Raw genomic sequence first — 21038 nt, forward strand, 5'->3', positions numbered from 1 at the left:
GCAAAGACATTTATAATGTTACAAAGGATTTCCATTTCAAATAAATGCTGAAAATGGGATAATATTAAGAAATAATAATGATTTCTGAAGGATCATGTGACACTGAAGACTGGAGTAATGCTGCTGAAAATTCAGCTTTGATCACAGAAATAAATTACATTCTAAAACATATTGAAATAGAAACCATTTATTTTAAATTGCAATCATTTTTCGAATTTCTTTTAGCAAATTCAAAAGTATTTAAAGACAGTCTTACTGACCACAGATTTTTGAACGGTAGAGTAATAGTGAGTTCTGTGTTTTCACATGTACGTACCCTCCACCGTGGCGCGTTTGGGCAGGATGGTAATGGCCCCTTCTGCTACTCTCTCCTGCTGAATGACTGGTGAGATCTTGGAGCCCCAGCTGTCAGACCCCACCCACAGGAAATGACCCGTCTGGTTGCTCCTCTTGGCAGCATCCAGCACTCGTCTGCAGACATAAACAATGATGCATCAGCTTCAAACAACAGAACACAGTGCCAGCACATCCATCTCTCACACCTGACGCTGTGCCGTATCTTATCTGCAGTTCAGATAAATGTACGTCAGGAGCTGCCGGCATCTGTTTGCTGTAACACAGCGACCGACTGATATTCAAATAAAGACACGCTCTCAATCCTCACTTATGGATGAGACTCGGATGGGCCCTGGAGATCTTAAGCTGGGATTTCAATGGTCAGCCCTGAGAAGTTCTTGTCCATCTGTCCGCTTCTCACTCATATACTCTATATATATTTTATTGAGAGGGATTTGAGAGAGAGGACAGGAGCGCTGTCAAGCTGCTAGCACATTCTGTCACTGTCAAACATGGAGAGAGAAGCGACTGAAGGCCAAATCCAAAACATGAAATTGCGGAAACAAAAATGTTATGGAAAGGTCTGATTCAGCATCAAAGTGAATGCTTATCATCTAAATATTTGGGTGAATTCTTTTGTAAATATACATTTTGTAGTTGGATCAAATAATGATTCAAAAAGACATTCAGCAACTCGAATAAGTTAGTCATTGATTTATATATTGTAGTCTAGTATTTTTTTGTATCAGAGAGAGTGTTTTTATTTTAATTGTAGTTAAAGTTCTCTGTGTTTTGTCATTTTTATTATTATTATTTTTTTAATTCAGGATATATTATTATAGAATGTTATATATATATATATATATATATATATAAAACAAATAATTGACATACTATTGTATACGTATATTTTATTAGTTGAATTACAGTAGTTTTTACTTTTGTATGTTCAGTTTTTTAAGTAAGTTATAGTCTTTATATTTTTAATGAATTTTCCATTTTAGTTTGTTATTTTAGTAAATTGTTGTTGTCAAAAATGTAAATAATATTTTAAATGCTTTGCATAGTCAAAAATAATTGACAACTCAAATCAGTGTTACTTTAGTATTATTGAAATATTATAATAGTTTATATGTTTTATATTTGAAAGTTAGTTGTTGCTGTTGCATTTTCTGTTTCATTTTAAATTTAGTTAGGTTTCAGTCATTAATTCAAGTAAAATAATTATGATTAATAACAAATGCTTTTAATTATGAAATTAAAAAATATTAAATATGTCAATTTTAGGACCAAAGGATCATATGTTTCCAGTAGATTTTGAATCACTTGTGCAGCAGGATCAAACTCAACATCTCAGAGAAATTGAACCAACCACTTTTACTTTTAATTTTTTTTATGATCTCTTTGTATCTTTTCACAGTGAGAGTCTGCCCTTAGTCAATCTGTTAATAAGCCCAACATTTAACATTTGTTTTCTTCTTCAAGTCTACATAACTTGAGTGTGAGGTCAGGTTAGCATTTGCCTCCAGGGCATTTAAATAAATATTGTACTGCTCAGCAGCTGTCACATCAACAAACATATGCATAGCTGGCAGGAAAGCCAACATTTTGAGTCCGTTCAGAGCCAAATCTCAGCGCACAGAGCAGCACCTCGGGGACTCGCTCAGGAAAGACCAGTGCAATCTGCAGACGCGGTGGAAATTAAAACATCCCTCCCTCCAGGCTCAGAAAGCCTCTCTTTACATCCTCACCAGCATTTTTAATTGCTTTCCATCTGTATGAAGGTGCAGTAAAGTTGGACGATGTACAGGTGGCAACAGAGATAAAGGCGGGAGCGGAGCAAAGGCTGCTGGGAGGGACGGTACTTTCAGAGAAATGTGTTAATGAGTCTGTTCTAGCTGTTCCTCCCTTCTTCCTCGCTCTATATCACTGGCTGTGTTCAGAATAGCATTTTTAATTTACTATATTAACATTTCTGAACTAAACTTTTTGCAATCCACAATGCAGTGCATTTGAATCATGGTTATTATACTTAACTAAAACAAAAACCTTAAAAATGCATTTTTGTTACCTGAAATAAAATTAAAAAATAACAAAACAAAATAAAAAATAAAAATAAAAACTTATTTTATTTATGGTAGTTGACAAAGCTATATTTTTCATTTTATTTAGTTTAAATTTACGCACTAAAAAAAAATAATAAAAAAGTAGACATTTAAAAAAATAATATAAAAGACTATTACTAATACTTAACTAGTTAAAATAGAAATGGAAAATGCAAGTAACAATGACAAAATAAAATAACCTTTAAAATAACACTGATTCAAGTTTCAAAATATTATTTTATTTCATATAAAAATAGGGTCACTACTGCTAAAATAACTCAAAAAGAAACAAAAATTTATAAAAAAAAAAATATATAAAAATGTATATATATATTTATGCTCACACACACAGTGAGATCAAAATTATCTTCATCGCTCAAAATGTGAAGGAATATTAGCTGTGGGTATCCCACTGATCCACTAACATGTTTGTCAAAATAACCAAGGCATTTCAACAAAAAACTGTGCTTCAGAATACAATTAATTTATGAAATATACTTTAAAAACTGTCCTTCTACTCCTGTTAGGATAACTTCGAATAGGACTAAGAACAATAGGCAGTATATAGTATGTACTAAACAGTATTCATTATGCAAGTATTATATTCTGAACACAGCCAGCTTCCTTTTTACATTCCTTTCTTCATCAAGGCACTGATAACCGGTTTCTCTCAGCTGGAGATCTTTAAAGGGATACTCCACCCCAAAATGAAAATTTTGTCATTAATCACTTACCCCCATATATATTTTCAGAATAGTCCATCTGCCATCAGTGGTTCAACCGTAACGTGGAGAATACTTTTTGTACGCGAAAAAAAAAAAAAAATAACGACTTTATTCAACAATCCGTCTCCTCTGTGTCTCTCCGTAGCGCCATTTTGGAGAATATCCGCTGAACGCAAGCAGCGTACGCTATTCTGTGTCAGCCGCGTCGTTATTTTTGTTTTCTTCGTGTACAAAAAGTATTCTCGTCGCTTCATAACGTTACGGTTGACCCACTGATGGCAGATGGACTATTCTGACGATGTCTTTCATACTTTTCTGGACCTTGACAGTGTAATTTACTTGGCAGTCAATCAGACAGTCACAAGCCTCTCGGTTTTCATCCAAAATGTCTTAAATTGTGTTCTGAAGACGAACGAAGCTTTTACGGGTTTGGAACGACATGGGGGTAAGTGATTAATGACAAAATTTTCATTTTAGGGTGGAGTATCCCTTTAAGAGAGCAGTGAACGGTTGGCCAGGGAATGTCTTTCAAGAACAGAAAGGCGACACCTGATATCGTCCTCGTTTGCGAACATGATGATGGCCCGAGCGTTGGGGGTCTCCAGGAGGCGGCGGATGATCTTGTCGAATTCCCCAGGCCTCGGCTCCCGAGGGATCTTCAGAGACTGTGCGATACACACGCCACCTAGACAGAGAAAGAGACTGAGAATTAGGCTTCGTTCATTCTACACACAAGATCCCATTTGTTTTCTAAATCCAGCCATTTGCAAGCGATGCAGTCGGGTCTGTTTATTCAGTGTAGTCAAAAATATGCATATCTACATTGTTTGCCGGAATAAAGACATATATGATAACGATAATTTTATTAATTATAATTCAACATGTACATTAACTTTTGGGGAAAATCACCAATGAAATCTGACAACAACTGTCTCATAAATGGTGTTCCTAAGCACATGTCTCCAGAACGCTGACTCTTTCTATAGCAACTGGGACTTCTAACGGCGCGATGACTTTACCGATTAGCTCTTTTATTCAGAAGGCAGGGCTTCCTTTGATAGAGTGGCCATATTGAGCTTTGCATTTTTCCCCATTCAAAACTATATGAGTGACAGGTCTTGGGTATTCTATAGTCTTTGACTTCATCATTCAGATTTTGTCTCCAGGTGCTTAACATCATTTATTCAAACTTAACACGACAGACTTACAAAAACCAGGTCTTGACAGGCCATATTGAGGTGGACAGAGTCATATTTCATATTTAATGTAAGCTGTAATATCTAAGCCTCCAACCCATCAAGAGCTCGATTATACCATTAACGTCCCGAACGTGGGTGAATGATGGACTTCCTCCTGTTACAGTCCATTTAATGAGTGCCGGCATTTTCCTCAGTGAGCCGTGTCGCTGTGTGCCAAACGAATGTGACTCCTTATACATTCTGTCACAATGACAAATACTAATTAGCCTTAATTAATGCCCCTCACAATGGTAATCACCAATCTGTTGCGTTCATGCCCTCTTCCGATCCATGATGATTGTGAGGTTATGGTGTGCAATATTTGCTTGGAGCTACACTACAGAAGAAACAGTCGTTTAAGTCATTAGCTGCCATTTTTGTGTTGTTGCTTTTTTTATTATTATTAATTTTATTAATATTAATGCTACATTCAAGCCAGATGTGACGCTATGCATAAAATGTAGCTTTGAAGATAGAATGCATTCAAAATGTTTTTTGAAAGAAATTAATAGTTTTATTCAGCAAAGATAAATTAAGTTGATCAAAAGTGAGAGTAAAGACATTATTAGAATGATTTCTGAAGGATCATCTGGTCCTGATGCTGTAAAATTATGCTGAAAATTCAGCGATGGATGGATGGATGGATGGATGGATGGTATCTCACAATTTGGACTCGCAATGCTGAGGAAAAAAAGTTAATTGTGAGATAAGGAACCTGAATTGCAAGATATTAACTCACAATTGTGAATTTATAATGCACAACTGTGTGATATAAACTCATAATTCTTTGAAAAGTCAGAATAGTGAGACATAAACTCGCAATTGCAAGAAAAAAAGTCAGAATTGTGAGATTAAAAAGTCACAATTATCTTTTTTTATTTTTAATTGCTAGATGTAAATTCAGAATTTTGAGGGGGAAAAAAATGAATTTTTGAAATTGGAATTACAAGAAAAAAGTCCGAATTCTGAGTTTATCTCTTGCAATTCTGACTTTTTGATCATATAAATGCAGCTTTGATGAGCATAAGAGACTTTTATCAAAAACATTTAAAAAAAACCTTACAACTACAAACTTTTGCATGATAGTGTATCTAACATGTTTTTGTATTGTACACATATTTGTAAAATACATACCTATCGAATTATATTTACATACCTAAGTTAGCTCACTGCAACATGATCAAACAACGCTGCCTGTTGGAAAAAGTAGCTTGCTACAAGAAAAGCTACTGTTCTGAAAACAGCTAAGCTACTGTCACGCTACAGAACCAATGTAGCGACAACACGGGGCACAGAGCATGTCTTTCTAACTCACTGATGTCTCTCCAAATCTCTTTCCAAATACAGAATGAGGCTTTTATGTGCCATAAATGGGAGAACATCAAAAGGCCAATGAATTAGCATTCCAGAGCTTGGTGGCTTTTCAATACACCAAATTCCTTTTGCATTTTGTGCCTTTCCATTTATCCGGCTTTCAATAGCAGATACAGCAGTCTTTGTGTTGCACAGGGACACATACTCAGTTAAATTGCGAGGAAGAGAAACACTGGCTTTATTAAAGCTCATAAATTGATTGCATGAGCAGACATCAGCATTGCAGCATGTTGCAGGGAGTGAGCTGGAAGATTTTGGGGTTGAGCACTGAGATAAGCAGCTCCGCCTACCGGTGACTAATGCAGAAATTAGTCACTACACAATTAATATGCATGAATGACTGCATTAAAATATGGCCAGTTTATTTTTAGTTCTAAAAGAACAGGAAGAATAACTGTGAAGCCGTCATGCACTCACTTCAAAACCTTCAAAACAATTCATTGCAATAATACTCGAAGTGCACAGCGACTTCTCTAATTGTTTGAAGCAGCAGTTTGAAGTCATTTAAGCAGCTTGTCTGGTAATAAAATGATCCCTCCTATATCAGGGACACGACAAGCTCCAGCGTCTCTGCTAATCTTTAATGACTGGATTTTCACTGCTTTATGAATCATGAATTGTCTAATTGTATCCAGCCTCGCATGTTGCCCCTCAAACACACACATGGGCCTGCTAATGCTGTCATTTATTTCCATTGCTGGGAAACTGAGCATTTTCTTAAGTGAAGCGATTCACATTGGGTAATTAACTTTCTGTTTGATGGCTGTTTGGATATGTGACTGACCGAAGGCAACTATGTACTGTCTGAGACACTATAACACATTCATTCTATACAAAATGACTTTATTAAATCAATTTTATACTTTTTTTTTTACTTTTACTTTTAGTCATTTAGCAGACGCTTTTATCCAAAGCGACTTACAAATAAATAAATTATACCAATTTATCTTTTGAAATATAGCATTGTTTTCCAGATTTTCAACCCCGAAGATGATTTATATATAAATCAACATTTCTAAATTGTAAATAAAGATTAACTGAGTAGGTCTTACAAGAAAATGCTATCAGTCTTTAAAAAAAAATTACAAAATTAAAAAATGTTACAATTTTGAGAAAATCATAATTATGAGATATCAAATCATAATTATGAGAAATAAATTCAGAATTGTAAGATAAAAAGATATAATAAAGAAATTCAATTATGAAAAAAGTTAGAATTATGATATATAATGACAGAATTATGAGAAAATACATTTGGAATTATTAGATACAAATGCATAACTATTAGAAAAAAGTTTGGCATTATGATATGTCATCATTATGAGAAATTATTTTGTTCTACTTCAGAATTTCGCATTTAATTCAATGTGTTACTTGCCATTTCTTTGGAATTATTTGTGAAATTTACTAGCAATTTCTGAGCGAAGTCAGTTAATTTAGAAAAATTTCAGAAATATGATACAATGTCAGAATTATGAGAACATAAATCCGTAATTATGAGAATTATAAGACCATTATGAGAAAGAAGGTTGGAATTATGAGATATACTCATAAAAATGACTTCTTATGTGCCATTTATTTGCAATTATTTGTGAAATTTACTAGCAATTTCCGAGCGAAGATTGTTTCAAAGTCAGTTAATTTTGAAACATTTCAGAATTATGATATAATGTCAGAATTATGAGAACATAAATCCGTAATTATGAGATAATCATAAGACAATTATGAGAAAGAAGGTTGGAATTATGAGATATACTCATAAATATGACTTCTTATGTGCCATTTATTTGCAATTATTTGTGAAATTTACTAGCAATTTCTGAGTAAAAACTGTTTCAAAGCCATTTCTGAATGTACTTTTTGGACAATCCAGTGAATTAAATACTCGTATACCCAAAACAGTGACACTAATATTATAAAACAGACCAAGCTCAAAAACCAGGGCGGGAAGAGTCACTAAAAACTGTCAATGAAGTGGATTTATTGTCAGTCACTCTGATGGTGATGCATATTGAGCTTTTTAAGCGAAATGCAAACATGAAAATCACAAACATTCATCTGGGCTCGAGTCATGAGACATATGCTTAATGGAGATTTGATTCATTCCACATTAGAGCCTGTGTGACAAAGCATGTTTCAGGGCAGTAATGGCAAAGAACTCAGTAGCACAATCCTTATTATTGTGGCTTATTACACCATCCATTAAGCAACAAAAGTGTGCCGTACTTCCTCGTGTTGAGAAATTGAACACTCTCAGAAATTGAGGACCACTGAGGTGGTGAAAGCTCGCCTGGATTTGTCCCCAGAGAGGATTCCCACGCTTCCTGAAGGGGCAGATATGGCAGATATCCAATAACGCTGGATAAAACTCAAGTGCCAGAATGGCTGTTTTAAAATACCCAAATTTAATAAATTTAATGTCATGTGTAGTATTGTTTCCCCATGGCGCTGACCTCCTCCGCTCTCCGCATGAGGTGATTCGGTCGTCAGTTCCTCCAAACATCAAATGTGGGAGCGTTTCTTGCTCATGAAAGCAGCACAGAAGCTTCGGGAACGTGTTTATTCAACATCTCCACCCACACACGCATCACAAAGGTGTTCGAATACAACCCGCATCCACCCACACGCGCGTGCCTGACGCCATGCGTTTCACACCACATATTCACTGCCATTCGCTGCCGATGCTGAGGAATGTAAATTATGTAATATAAGAATTATGTAATATAAAGTAAATTATAGAAAAATAATTAGGGGAAAAAACATTTTGAATTTTAAGTCAATTATGACAAATAAAACTGGAATAATGACATATGTGACCCTGGAGCACAAAACCAGTCTTAAGTCGCTGGGGTATATTTGTAGCAATAGCAAAAAATACATTGTATGGGTCAAAATTATAAATTTTTTTATGCCAAAAATCATTAGGATATTAAGTAAAGATCATGTTCCAAATTTCCTACTGTAAATATATCAAAACTTCAGTTTTGATTAGTAATATGCATTGCTAAGGACTTTATTTGGACAACTTTAAAGGCGATTATTAACTCACAATTGTGAATTTATAATGCACAACTGTGTGATATAAACTCATAATTCTTTGAAAAGTCAGAATAGTGAGACATAAACTCGCAATTGCAAGAAAAAAAGTCAGAATTGTGAGATTAAAAAGTCACAATTATCTTTTTTTATTTTTAATTGCTAGATGTAAATTCAGAATTTTGAGGGGGAAAAAAATGAATTTTTGAAATTGGAATTACAAGAAAAAAGTCCGAATTCTGAGTTTATCTCTTGCAATTCTGACTTTTTGATCATATAAATGCAGCTTTGATGAGCATAAGAGACTTTTATCAAAAACATTTAAAAAAAACCTTACAACTACAAACTTTTGCATGATAGTGTATCTAACATGTTTTTGTATTGTACACATATTTGTAAAATACATACCTATCGAATTATATTTACATACCTAAGTTAGCTCACTGCAACATGATCAAACAACGCTGCCTGTTGGAAAAAGTAGCTTGCTACAAGAAAAGCTACTGTTCTGAAAACAGCTAAGCTACTGTCACGCTACCGAACCAATGTAGCGACAACACGGGGCACAGAGCATGTCTTTCTAACTCACTGATGTCTCTCCAAATCTCTTTCCAAATACAGAATGAGGCTTTTATGTGCCATAAATGGGAGAACATCAAAAGGCCAATGAATTAGCATTCCAGAGCTTGGTGGCTTTTCAATACACCAAATTCCTTTTGCATTTTGTGCCTTTCCATTTATCCGGCTTTCAATAGCAGATACAGCAGTCTTTGTGTTGCACAGGGACACATACTCAGTTAAATTGCGAGGAAGAGAAACACTGGCTTTATTAAAGCTCATAAATTGATTGCATGAGCAGACATCAGCATTGCAGCATGTTGCAGGGAGTGAGCTGGAAGATTTTGGGGTTGAGCACTGAGATAAGCAGCTCCGCCTACCGGTGACTAATGCAGAAATTAGTCACTACACAATTAATATGCATGAATGACTGCATTAAAATATGGCCAGTTTATTTTTAGTTCTAAAAGAACAGGAAGAATAACTGTGAAGCCGTCATGCACTCACTTCAAAACCTTCAAAACAATTCATTGCAATAATACTCGAAGTGCACAGCGACTTCTCTAATTGTTTGAAGCAGCAGTTTGAAGTCATTTAAGCAGCTTGTCTGGTAATAAAATGATCCCTCCTATATCAGGGACACGACAAGCTCCAGCGTCTCTGCTAATCTTTAATGACTGGATTTTCACTGCTTTATGAATCATGAATTGTCTAATTGTATCCAGCCTCGCATGTTGCCCCTCAAACACACACATGGGCCTGCTAATGCTGTCATTTATTTCCATTGCTGGGAAACTGAGCATTTTCTTAAGTGAAGCGATTCACATTGGGTAATTAACTTTCTGTTTGATGGCTGTTTGGATATGTGACTGACCGAAGGCAACTATGTACTGTCTGAGACACTATAACACATTCATTCTATACAAAATGACTTTATTAAATCAATTTTATACTTTTTTTTTTACTTTTACTTTTAGTCATTTAGCAGACGCTTTTATCCAAAGCGACTTACAAATAAATAAATTATACCAATTTATCTTTTGAAATATAGCATTGTTTTCCAGATTTTCAACCCCGAAGATGATTTATATATAAATCAACATTTCTAAATTGTAAATAAAGATTAACTGAGTAGGTCTTACAAGAAAATGCTATCAGTCTTTAAAAAAAAATTACAAAATTAAAAAATGTTACAATTTTGAGAAAATCATAATTATGAGATATCAAATCATAATTATGAGAAATAAATTCAGAATTGTAAGATAAAAAGATATAATAAAGAAATTCAATTATGAAAAAAGTTAGAATTATGATATATAATGACAGAATTATGAGAAAATACATTTGGAATTATTAGATACAAATGCATAACTATTAGAAAAAAGTTTGGCATTATGATATGTCATCATTATGAGAAATTATTTTGTTCTACTTCAGAATTTCGCATTTAATTCAGTGTGTTACTTGCCATTTCTTTGGAATTATTTGTGAAATTTACTAGCAATTTCTGAGCGAAGTCAGTTAATTTAGAAAAATTTCAGAAATATGATACAATGTCAGAATTATGAGAACATAAATCCGTAATTATGAGAATTATAAGACCATTATGAGAAAGAAGGTTGGAATTATGAGATATACTCATAAAAATGACTTCTTATGTGCCATTTATTTGCAATTATTTGTGAAATTTACTAGCAATTTCCGAGCGAAGATTGTTTCAAAGTCAGTTAATTTTGAAACATTTCAGAATTATGATATAATGTCAGAATTATGAGAACATAAATCCGTAATTATGAGATAATCATAAGACAATTATGAGAAAGAAGGTTGGAATTATGAGATATACTCATAAATATGACTTCTTATGTGCCATTTATTTGCAATTATTTGTGAAATTTACTAGCAATTTCTGAGTAAAAACTGTTTCAAAGCCATTTCTGAATGTACTTTTTGGACAATCCAGTGAATTAAATACTCGTATACCCAAAACAGTGACACTAATATTATAAAACAGACCAAGCTCAAAAACCAGGGCGGGAAGAGTCACTAAAAACTGTCAATGAAGTGGATTTATTGTCAGTCACTCTGATGGTGATGCATATTGAGCTTTTTAAGCGAAATGCAAACATGAAAATCACAAACATTCATCTGGGCTCGAGTCATGAGACATATGCTTAATGGAGATTTGATTCATTCCACATTAGAGCCTGTGTGACAAAGCATGTTTCAGGGCAGTAATGGCAAAGAACTCAGTAGCACAATCCTTATTATTGTGGCTTATTACACCATCCATTAAGCAACAAAAGTGTGCCGTACTTCCTCGTGTTGAGAAATTGAACACTCTCAGAAATTGAGGACCACTGAGGTGGTGAAAGCTCGCCTGGATTTGTCCCCAGAGAGGATTCCCACGCTTCCTGAAGGGGCAGATATCGGGCAAAGCCAATAACGCTGGATAAAACTCAAGTGCCAGAATGGCTGTTTTAAAATACCCAAATTTAATGCTTAATATCTCATGTGTAGTATTGTTTCCCCATGGCGCTGACCTCCTCCGCTCTCCGCATGAGGTGATTCGGTCGTCAGTTCCTCCAAACATCAAATGTGGGAGCGTTTCTTGCTCATGAAAGCAGCACAGAAGCTTCGGGAACGTGTTTATTCAACATCTCCACCCACACACGCATCACAAAGGTGTTCGAATACAACCCGCATCCACCCACACGCGCGTGCCTGACGCCATGCGTTTCACACCACATATTCACTGCCATTCGCTGCCGATGCTGAGGAATGTAAATTATGTAATATAAGAATTATGTAATATAAAGTAAATTATAGAAAAATAATTAGGGGAAAAAACATTTTGAATTTTAAGTCAATTATGACAAATAAAATTGGAATAATGACATATGTGACCCTGGAGCACAAAACCAGTCTTAAGTCGCTGGGGTATATTTGTAGCAATAGCAAAAAATACATTGTATGGGTCAAAATCATAAATTTTTTTATGCCAAAAATCATTAGGATATTAAGTAAAGATCATGTTACAAATTTCCTACTGTAAATATATCAAAACTTCAGTTTTGATTAGTAATATGCATTGCTAAGGACTTTATTTGAACAACTTTAAAGGCGATTTTCTCAATAATTAGATTTTTGTGCACCCTCAGATTCCAGATATTCAAATAGTTGTATCTCCAAAATATTGTAGTATACAATACTTAGTATTATAAACTAATAATATAGCCAAATACTGCCCTATCCTAACAAACCATACATCAATGGAAAGCTTATTTATTCAGCTTTCGGATGATGTATAAATCTCAATTTGACACTTAAGACTGGTTTTGTGGTCCAGGGTCACATATTAAGTCAATTATAAAAACACATTTGGAAGATAGATATATCTATATAATCTATATCATAAAGATATAAAGTCAAAATTATGAGAAAAAAAATCATAATTATGTGAATAAATGTGTAATTACATATATGTGTATGTATGTGTGTATATGTCTGTAGATATATAGTCAATTATGAAAAAGTCAAAATTATGATATATGAAACCATAATTATTAAAAATAAATTCTGAATTATGTGATATAAAGTCATAATTAAGAAAAATAAAGTTGGCATTGTGAGATATAAAGTAAATTGTTCCCATGCACTGCCCCGTTTCAAACTTCAAACTGACTTCGCTTCGGTTGGCTGGTGTGCATGATAGCTGTGAAAAATAACAGCTTGTATACCAACAAAATGAACCAAACTTTGACATCAAACACACTTGATCTGGAGCTGTGAAAGCGCTGTAAGTCTTTGCATCAGCCTGAGCTCAGAGGGCCATTTCCTTCGTCCTAAAAAATACTGTTAGTGTTTCTTTTGACGCTCCAACGTGGCTTTAAAAAAAAGACAAGTTTGTGTTTTGCAGCCCAGAGGCGCATTGGAAATGGTATCGCAGAAGAATTTGAAGTGGGGCATCTGGTAGAAATGAGCCTTAGACAACAGAGAAGGACATACAGCACTTCACTCTTGCTTGGTGGACCATGTCTAATTGGATTTTGAGAACAGGATTTTGGTGATTTAGTACAGTAACTTCTCTCCTAACATGCTGTCTTAAAGCAGCACTATGTAACTTTTTCTGTGTTCAAAATTTGCAAAATGTATATAATGAGCGAGTACATCGTGAATTCATCTTCCAAACCGCGTTTTTGTCTTATTCCGAATCACTACGGTACACTTATAATAAGTACTTATATTTGTACTATTGTAGCCTGGTCGGGTCGTCACCGCTGCGGAGTAACACATACCTGCGTGAATCGCCATAGACAAACTTAGAGAAGTAGCTCCAGTTGGAATGTTCTTCCGCGGGATGTGTGCAGTTCTGTTTATTAACCGCTAGAGCGCCAAAAGTTACATAGTGCTGCTTTAACGACTCAGTTGAACAGTGATACTTCGTCTTGTTTTGAAGGGAAAAGCATTGAGGTAATGCTATAGGGTCATGCTTACTGAATTGGGCCAGTAACTGATACAACCGCCAGAGGCTTCGTCTATAGCACGGATCAATTGTCCTCAGGCTTTTAGGGAGTTACACTGGAATCTGAAGCGAGAGAAGTGACCGACAGTGGATTCCCAGTCATTACGGTCTTCAAGGTCAGATGTCTACGCTAAATCCCAGTAATAAATCCTTCTGTCCCATTCGCTTTGTTCTAGACACGGCCCTTTTCTCTCAAGTGTTGTGCTCACTTATCAGTGAATCAGAGGGATTTGTTTTGTCTGAGGAGTTCGACAGACTCTTTCTGACTCGCTGTACGAAAGCAAACCTATAAAAGATGTGCCGCTCTGACAGAAAAATCTCATTTCCCTGTGTGAATCCTAATCAAGTGTCCAACTATTAAAGCAGGCTTAGACTTGCCTGCAGAAACAAATAAGAAACAAACAAGACAGAAAGTCAATACAAGTGTCCAACTAGAGGTTTTCAAGCACACAAATACTCAACATTTGTCAGTAGACATTATTTCATTTAAAGATATAGTTCACAAAAAATTTAAATTCTGGTCATTTTTTCCCCCATGCAAATACATTTAATGAGGACTGAAGTGTTCTCACTTCAAAAAAGGACAAAAAAGCGTTCAAAAAAGTGATCCAAAAGCGTTTTCTGAAGCCATACAGCAGTTTAGCAAGAGTATGAGACCCCAAAAAAAGCTTTAGCTCTTGAACCGTATCTTTTGAATCAGTTCACAAAAACAATATGAATCATACTGAACTGGTTCTCAAGGTCAACTCACTGGAAAGATTAATACTGACTTAAAATTGAGTTTTGTTCCACACACAAAGCTACTGCATGGCTTACGGAGACTGTTAGGATATTTTTATGATGACTTTGCATCATTTTTTAAAACCTGAACGTTTCGGTCACCATGCATTTGCTAGGAAATAAAATGACCAGTGTTCTTCAAAATGTCTCCTTTTGAATGATAAAGTAAAGTGAACTACTGCTTTTAACACAAAAAATAACTACTAAAGAGGTGCTAGCTAAGACAAATCTATTCAAAACCACTAGACACAAGGAATGCAGTTAATTGCAATTCTAGTCCAGCCGAAAATCATTAACATGCATCCCAATCAGGGAAAGACCAGAAAACATGCAACAAAACTACATCTATATGATTTCACTTACAAAAATAACTTTCTCTTACAAGACATGAAAAATTCATTTCCATTATGAGAATAACCGTGCATAACCCCTGCTGGTGCACAACTGAATATAATTGAATATAAAGTGAGAATATTTCGTTTTCAGTGCATATAATAAGACTGCAGTGGTTGTGAATGTGCCGTGACAGAAAGGAAAGAATACGTCAGTCGATTAGCATTGAAACTAAGTTCGACCTCCTCCATCTACAACGCTCTCTACCGTATGCTGATTTTTGGGGTGTAGATTTTGCTGCTCTGTTAGTCTCACTATGCAATTCAAATATTGACATTTTTAAAGCACGCAATATTCTGTCAGGCTTGCAGTATGAGCTCTGATGAGACTGATTAATGAAGAGAATAGAAAAGTGGGAAATGATGTTACATATCATTTAGCAGATGCATTCGCTAAGTGACATAATAAACAAAACTGCAGAGCGATGGGTCGTGATTCATTACGAGCCCTGCATTACTGTTAGCACTGGTTAATAATGTCAATTCTTTAAATATGTATAACTAGCAGGCACAGTGCTTGACAAAAGTGGGAGTTCTTTTACTAAAGGCAAATTTTTAAAGAATGCAAGAAAAAAATAAGGTTTATTCTTCAAGTATGCATACTTTTTTCACAATTGTTTTAAGTGCTCTCACTAAATAGGTGACTCAACAGAATGAAACGCTTCATTATTAGCCATGTTTAATAGTCCAAGAACACAAAAAAAAAAAAATCACAAGTTCAGGGACAAAAACAGCTCCAAATTTATGTCATAATAAGTCCCCATGCTTTGACCAAAACATTTATTTAATATATACATACTAAATTTAGGGTTGGGTACCGTTCACATTTTAACCGGTATGGTACCGGTATCGGTACCTGAATTTCGGTGCCGGTACCCAACGGTACCTTTTTTCGGTACCTTACTCTCTGTGTAATTACAAAAACATTTATTTCAGTGAAAAAATAAGTCCAAAAAATCAATTTTGAACAATAGGGCCCTACAAACTTTTTCTTTCTTTCTTTCTTTTTTTCCCCCCAGAAATTCATGTTTGAATTTTTCTGAAAATCAAATGAAGACATTAAACATTAATTTTAAATCAAATGAAAATTAAACCCTTTTATTTTTTGGCAAACAAACTGAGGTTTACTGTTGAAATTAATACATGGAAGAAAAATTGTGTGAATATTCCTTTAAAACATTTTTTAATAGGTTAATAATTGTATTATTCTTTTTCTACAATTAAGTGATTAATCTAGTTGTAATATTTAATTGTATCATTTAATTGTTTTATTTACATTTGATAGAAAATTGAATATTTAAAGATGTACATTATACTTTACAAAAGTAATACAAGAGTAATATATTTCTGTTACATGTTAAACCGTACTTTTATTTTTGACAGGTTGCCATGAAGTTTCTGTGTGTATACACAGTATGATGATGCTAGTTTTCTCAAATGAAACGGTAACATTCTTGCAAAGTGACTCTCACAGCAGTTCTGGAGATTACGTTTTTGTGTTCATGCCGTCATATAGTGAGACGCAGAGGCCGAAAATCACCGCGAGCGTCACGCGTGCTTCAGTATTTGTGTAGTAAACAAAACCGCGTTTCCACCATTCATACATACAGAGGCAAGCGGAACATGCAGGATTCATATTTAAACCGTTTTTTTGCATTTTAATATTCACAGACACTAGTTCATATCACGATTCGAATTAAGTGGCAGTGGCTACTTTTGATTTATTCATCCAAAATTTTACTAAAGGCAAATTTTTAAAGAATGCAAGAAAAAAATAAGGTTTATTCTTCAAGTATGCATACTTTTTTCACAATTGTTTTAAGTGCTCTCACTAAATAGGTGACTCAACAGAATGAAACGCTTCATTATTAGCCATGTTTAATAGTCCAAGAACACAAAAAAAAAAAAATCACAAGTTCAGGGACAAAAACAGCTCCAAATTTATGTCATAATAAGTCCCCATGCTTTGACCAAAACATTTATTTAATATATACATACTAAATTTAGGGTTGGGTACCGTTCACATTTTAACCGGTATGGTACCGGTATCGGTACCTGAATTTCGGTGCCGGTACCCAACGGTACCTTTTTTCGGTACCTTACTCTCTGTGTAATTACAAAAACATTTATTTCAGTGAAAAAATAAGTCCAAAAAATCAATTTTGAACAATAGGGCCCTACAAACTTTTTCTTTCTTTCTTTCTTTTTTTCCCCCCAGAAATTCATGTTTGAATTTTTCTGAAAATCAAATGAAGACATTAAACATTAATTTTAAATCAAATGAAAATTAAACCCTTTTATTTTTTGGCAAACAAACTGAGGTTTACTGTTGAAATTAATACATGGAAGAAAAATTGTGTGAATATTCCTTTAAAACATTTTTTAATAGGTTAATAATTGTATTATTCTTTTTCTACAATTAAGTGATTAATCTAGTTGTAATATTTAATTGTATCATTTAATTGTTTTATTTACATTTGATAGAAAATTGAATATTTAAAGATGTACATTATACTTTACAAAAGTAATACAAGAGTAATATATTTCTGTTACATGTTAAACCGTACTTTTATTTTTGACAGGTTGCCATGAAGTTTCTGTGTGTATACACAGTATGATGATGCTAGTTTTCTCAAATGAAACGGTAACATTCTTGCAAAGTGACTCTCACAGCAGTTCTGGAGATTACGTTTTTGTGTTCATGCCGTCATATAGTGAGACGCAGAGGCCGAAAATCACCATTCATCCAAAATTGACAAATTCCATGGCATTCTGCGCTATAGAGTAAACTAAGTTTTTATAAATGGACTCCGCGATCCCGTCCGCGTTTTCGCAGAAACCATATGGCCCTAGAAATGTAACCACACTTCAGAACATTAACGAGTTGCAGGGGTGACCTCATGTCACAGGGTCTCTCTTTCGCTCTGTAGCATATGCGCCCAGATGTGTTCTCAAGTACCGAAATCTGGCACCGATTGATTTAATGTGAATTGGTACTCGGTAGTACCGACGCAATTCAGTCGGTACCCTTAAAAGTACCGAGTTCGGTACCCAACCCTAACTAAATTGTCTAAAAATGTATTTAATTAATTTATTTATTTATTTTTAACTTTAATTTAACTTTTTTATGTAAAATTTTACATGTTAAATAGCTACTACTGTAAATTGTATTTTTTAAACTTTCATTTGACTTACAATTTTAATGTAATGTAAACCTTTTCTGTATTTGATAGTTCAGTCATGCTAGAGTTGGTCTGACAAAATGGAAGTTGCATTTTTTTCAGTGTAGAAACTTATCCCAAATTACTTATCCAGTACTGTTTGCGCCACAGTCATGACTCATGAGTGACACCTAAATCATCCATCTTCTCCGTTTACTCTTCCTAGCGATCTGATTTCTGCCTGACAGACAACCAAACAGGCACAAACACAAGCAAACGCACTACCCTGCCGGATTCGTCTGCAATGCAAAGTCACAATTTACTCACAAGAGCAAATCAAAGCAGGGACCTTTGGTTCTTCACATTACTGAGACCTTGAAAGTCTGTTATGTTATGAGAGACACATTCACAGACGGCCTTCATGTGCCTTTGGATCCGTAGCCCAATTACTCTGAGGGATCTTACGAATGTGGACTGTATCAAGAAAAAAGAATGTCACATCTGAAGAGACTGAAACACTGGAGACCATTAGGGTTTGATCGTTGAAAGGATAGAAACAGAGACATAATCGAGCCGTCATGTGCTATATCACTGTGTAGAGCAAAGAAGCTTTCAGAATGTAATACAAACATACTGATTACTAAATACTACTTTAAAATGGCATGTAAAATAATATGCATTATGTAACAACAAATATTTCAAAACCTGTTCACATAGTTCAACTTGTAGATCATGTTAGCAACACTAAAGCCATGCCTTCAATTCTTAGGGAATGCATGCACTGATAAAATGCATTACTTGAAAGCATAATGTACATAAACGTAGTTGCATGCTACTTTTTTTGTCATTATAACATTATAATGTTTGTCATATGATTTCAAAATGCATGTTTAACTCAGTGAGAGGCATCCAAATATAATCTTGAAAATACACTGTAAGAAAACAAATCTGAAAACTGAAGAAAAAAATAATAATTTTCTGCCAGGGCATTATCCGTAAAGTTGAACCCTAAAAATGCATATGCAATTCAAAATACAGGTAAAACACCATAGGGGAAATTCCTTCATATTAACAGTACATCTGCCCTATTTTTTTTTTTCATTTTAATCCAATTTCTTTGGAAAATTACATCTTACAGTTAACATCAATTGCAGTTTGCAACCCATTTTATGTCTATGACATATATTGGAGTGAGAGAGGATATTCAGTGAGGAAAAACTGAAGAAAATAACTCGACTTTATCTGTCGCTAATTTATTGGCTTGCTTAAAACCAGACAGGAGCCCCGACCAAATGCTGATTTCTGAAACAATGATTAAATAGCTACTAGGTTATTGGTTAAATTATCTATCATTAATGACTGCAGCAGAAAAGGGAAGTCATTTCAGAGGTTGAGCAAATTATTATATTTTGGCTAAAGATTTCTTTAGAATTATATGTAATTGCTCAAAATAAGACCAGGTGCATGTATTAAGAAAGTGGCAACCTGATTAAGTAATGAAGGGTAAAAACAAAACATTGAACAGCATGAACAGTCAATGGCTACATAGGAAAATAAGGCTGATTGTCCCAGAAGTGACACTTCCATGTGTCGTTTCTCAAGAGGGGGTTTCGTAATTGATGTGACATTGAATCGCTATGGCTAAGCAGGGTTGGGATCAGAGGTCACGATCCTGGAAACTAGACCACATATGCTGTACATCTTCAGGCTTGCATCTCAATCAGCATCAATCTACCAGCCTGGCTTTATACGCAGAATTCGGATGCACTGTTTCCATGGCATCCAACACACACGTGTGCACTAAAGTACTATTATAAAGAAAGCTCTGAGACTGCCCACTGCTTTGTTTTCATGGACTCTTGGCTTCTTTTCTTCTTGACCGCTTTACTGTCCACGCAAACGCGATCTCCTGCAGCTCAAGCACTCTCGACTTTGCAGTATTCCTTCCGACTATACCCATCTCTTTCATTGATGATGTACAGGCCACATGTTTTATTCCAGCTCGTCTTTCCCATCTACCTCCACGACCCTCACGTAAAAAACATCAATGTGTTTCACAGCAGCGTATATGAAGCTCAGACAGAAGAGAAGACATGCATCACTACTTCTTTACGTTAACCTCTGTCGGTTTCTCACAAGATGAACCCCGCAACACAAACACCACAAGATCCTTTTGCTTTTAAAAGAATGGTTCGCTCAAAAATTCATCTACTGAACCTTATATTGTCACAAATCCATATGATTTTCTTTCTTCTGTCGAGAACAAAGCAATGCAGAATATCCAAGCTTCTGTGTTTGTTACAATAACAGTGGATATTTTTAATGATTTTGAAAGAAGTCACTTATGGTCACCAAGGCTGCATTTATTTGATTAAAAATACAGTAAAAAAAAAAAATCAGCGAAATTGTGAAATATTATTACAATTTAAAATAACTCTTTTCTAATTGAATATATTTTAAAATGTAATTTATTCCTGTGATGCAAAGCTGAATTTTCAGCATCATTACTCCAGTCTTCAGTGTCACGTGATCCTTCAGAAATCATGTTAAAAGGCTGATTTGCTGTTCAAATACCATTTATTATTATTATTAATAATAATACTGAAAACAGTTGTTTGTTTGTTTGTTTTCAGGACTGACTAGAAAGTTCAAAAGAACAGCATTTATTTAAAATATACATTTTTTTTGTAACATTATAAATATTACTTCTGGTCAATGTAACATTGATTAATAGAATTTACTGAAGTTAAAAGTTAAAACCCATGTTTGAATGGTAGTGTATATAAAGGAAGGGGGGGGGGGGGGGAT

General features: G+C 34.7%; 1 protein-coding gene across 2 annotated transcripts in view; it reads right to left on the reverse strand.

Moving 5' to 3' along the window:
* LOC107656388 (metabotropic glutamate receptor 8-like) overlaps positions 1 to 21038 on the reverse strand; it is a 187518-nt gene that overhangs the window by 53212 nt on the left and 113268 nt on the right. For both annotated transcript variants that reach the window (XM_016444233.1, XM_016444232.1), the window contains exons 3-4: positions 3716 to 3851; positions 317 to 471 (exon numbers count right to left, since the gene is read on the reverse strand). In XM_016444233.1, the coding sequence (XP_016299719.1) occupies positions 317 to 471; positions 3716 to 3851 (291 nt within the window). The remainder of the gene's footprint in view (positions 1 to 316; positions 472 to 3715; positions 3852 to 21038) is intronic.

This window comes from Sinocyclocheilus anshuiensis, unplaced genomic scaffold, assembly GCF_001515605.1.
Source record: "Sinocyclocheilus anshuiensis isolate Anshui unplaced genomic scaffold, SAMN03320099.WGS_v1.1 scaffold183, whole genome shotgun sequence".
In the NCBI taxonomy this organism is placed as follows: domain Eukaryota; kingdom Metazoa; phylum Chordata; class Actinopteri; order Cypriniformes; family Cyprinidae; genus Sinocyclocheilus; species Sinocyclocheilus anshuiensis.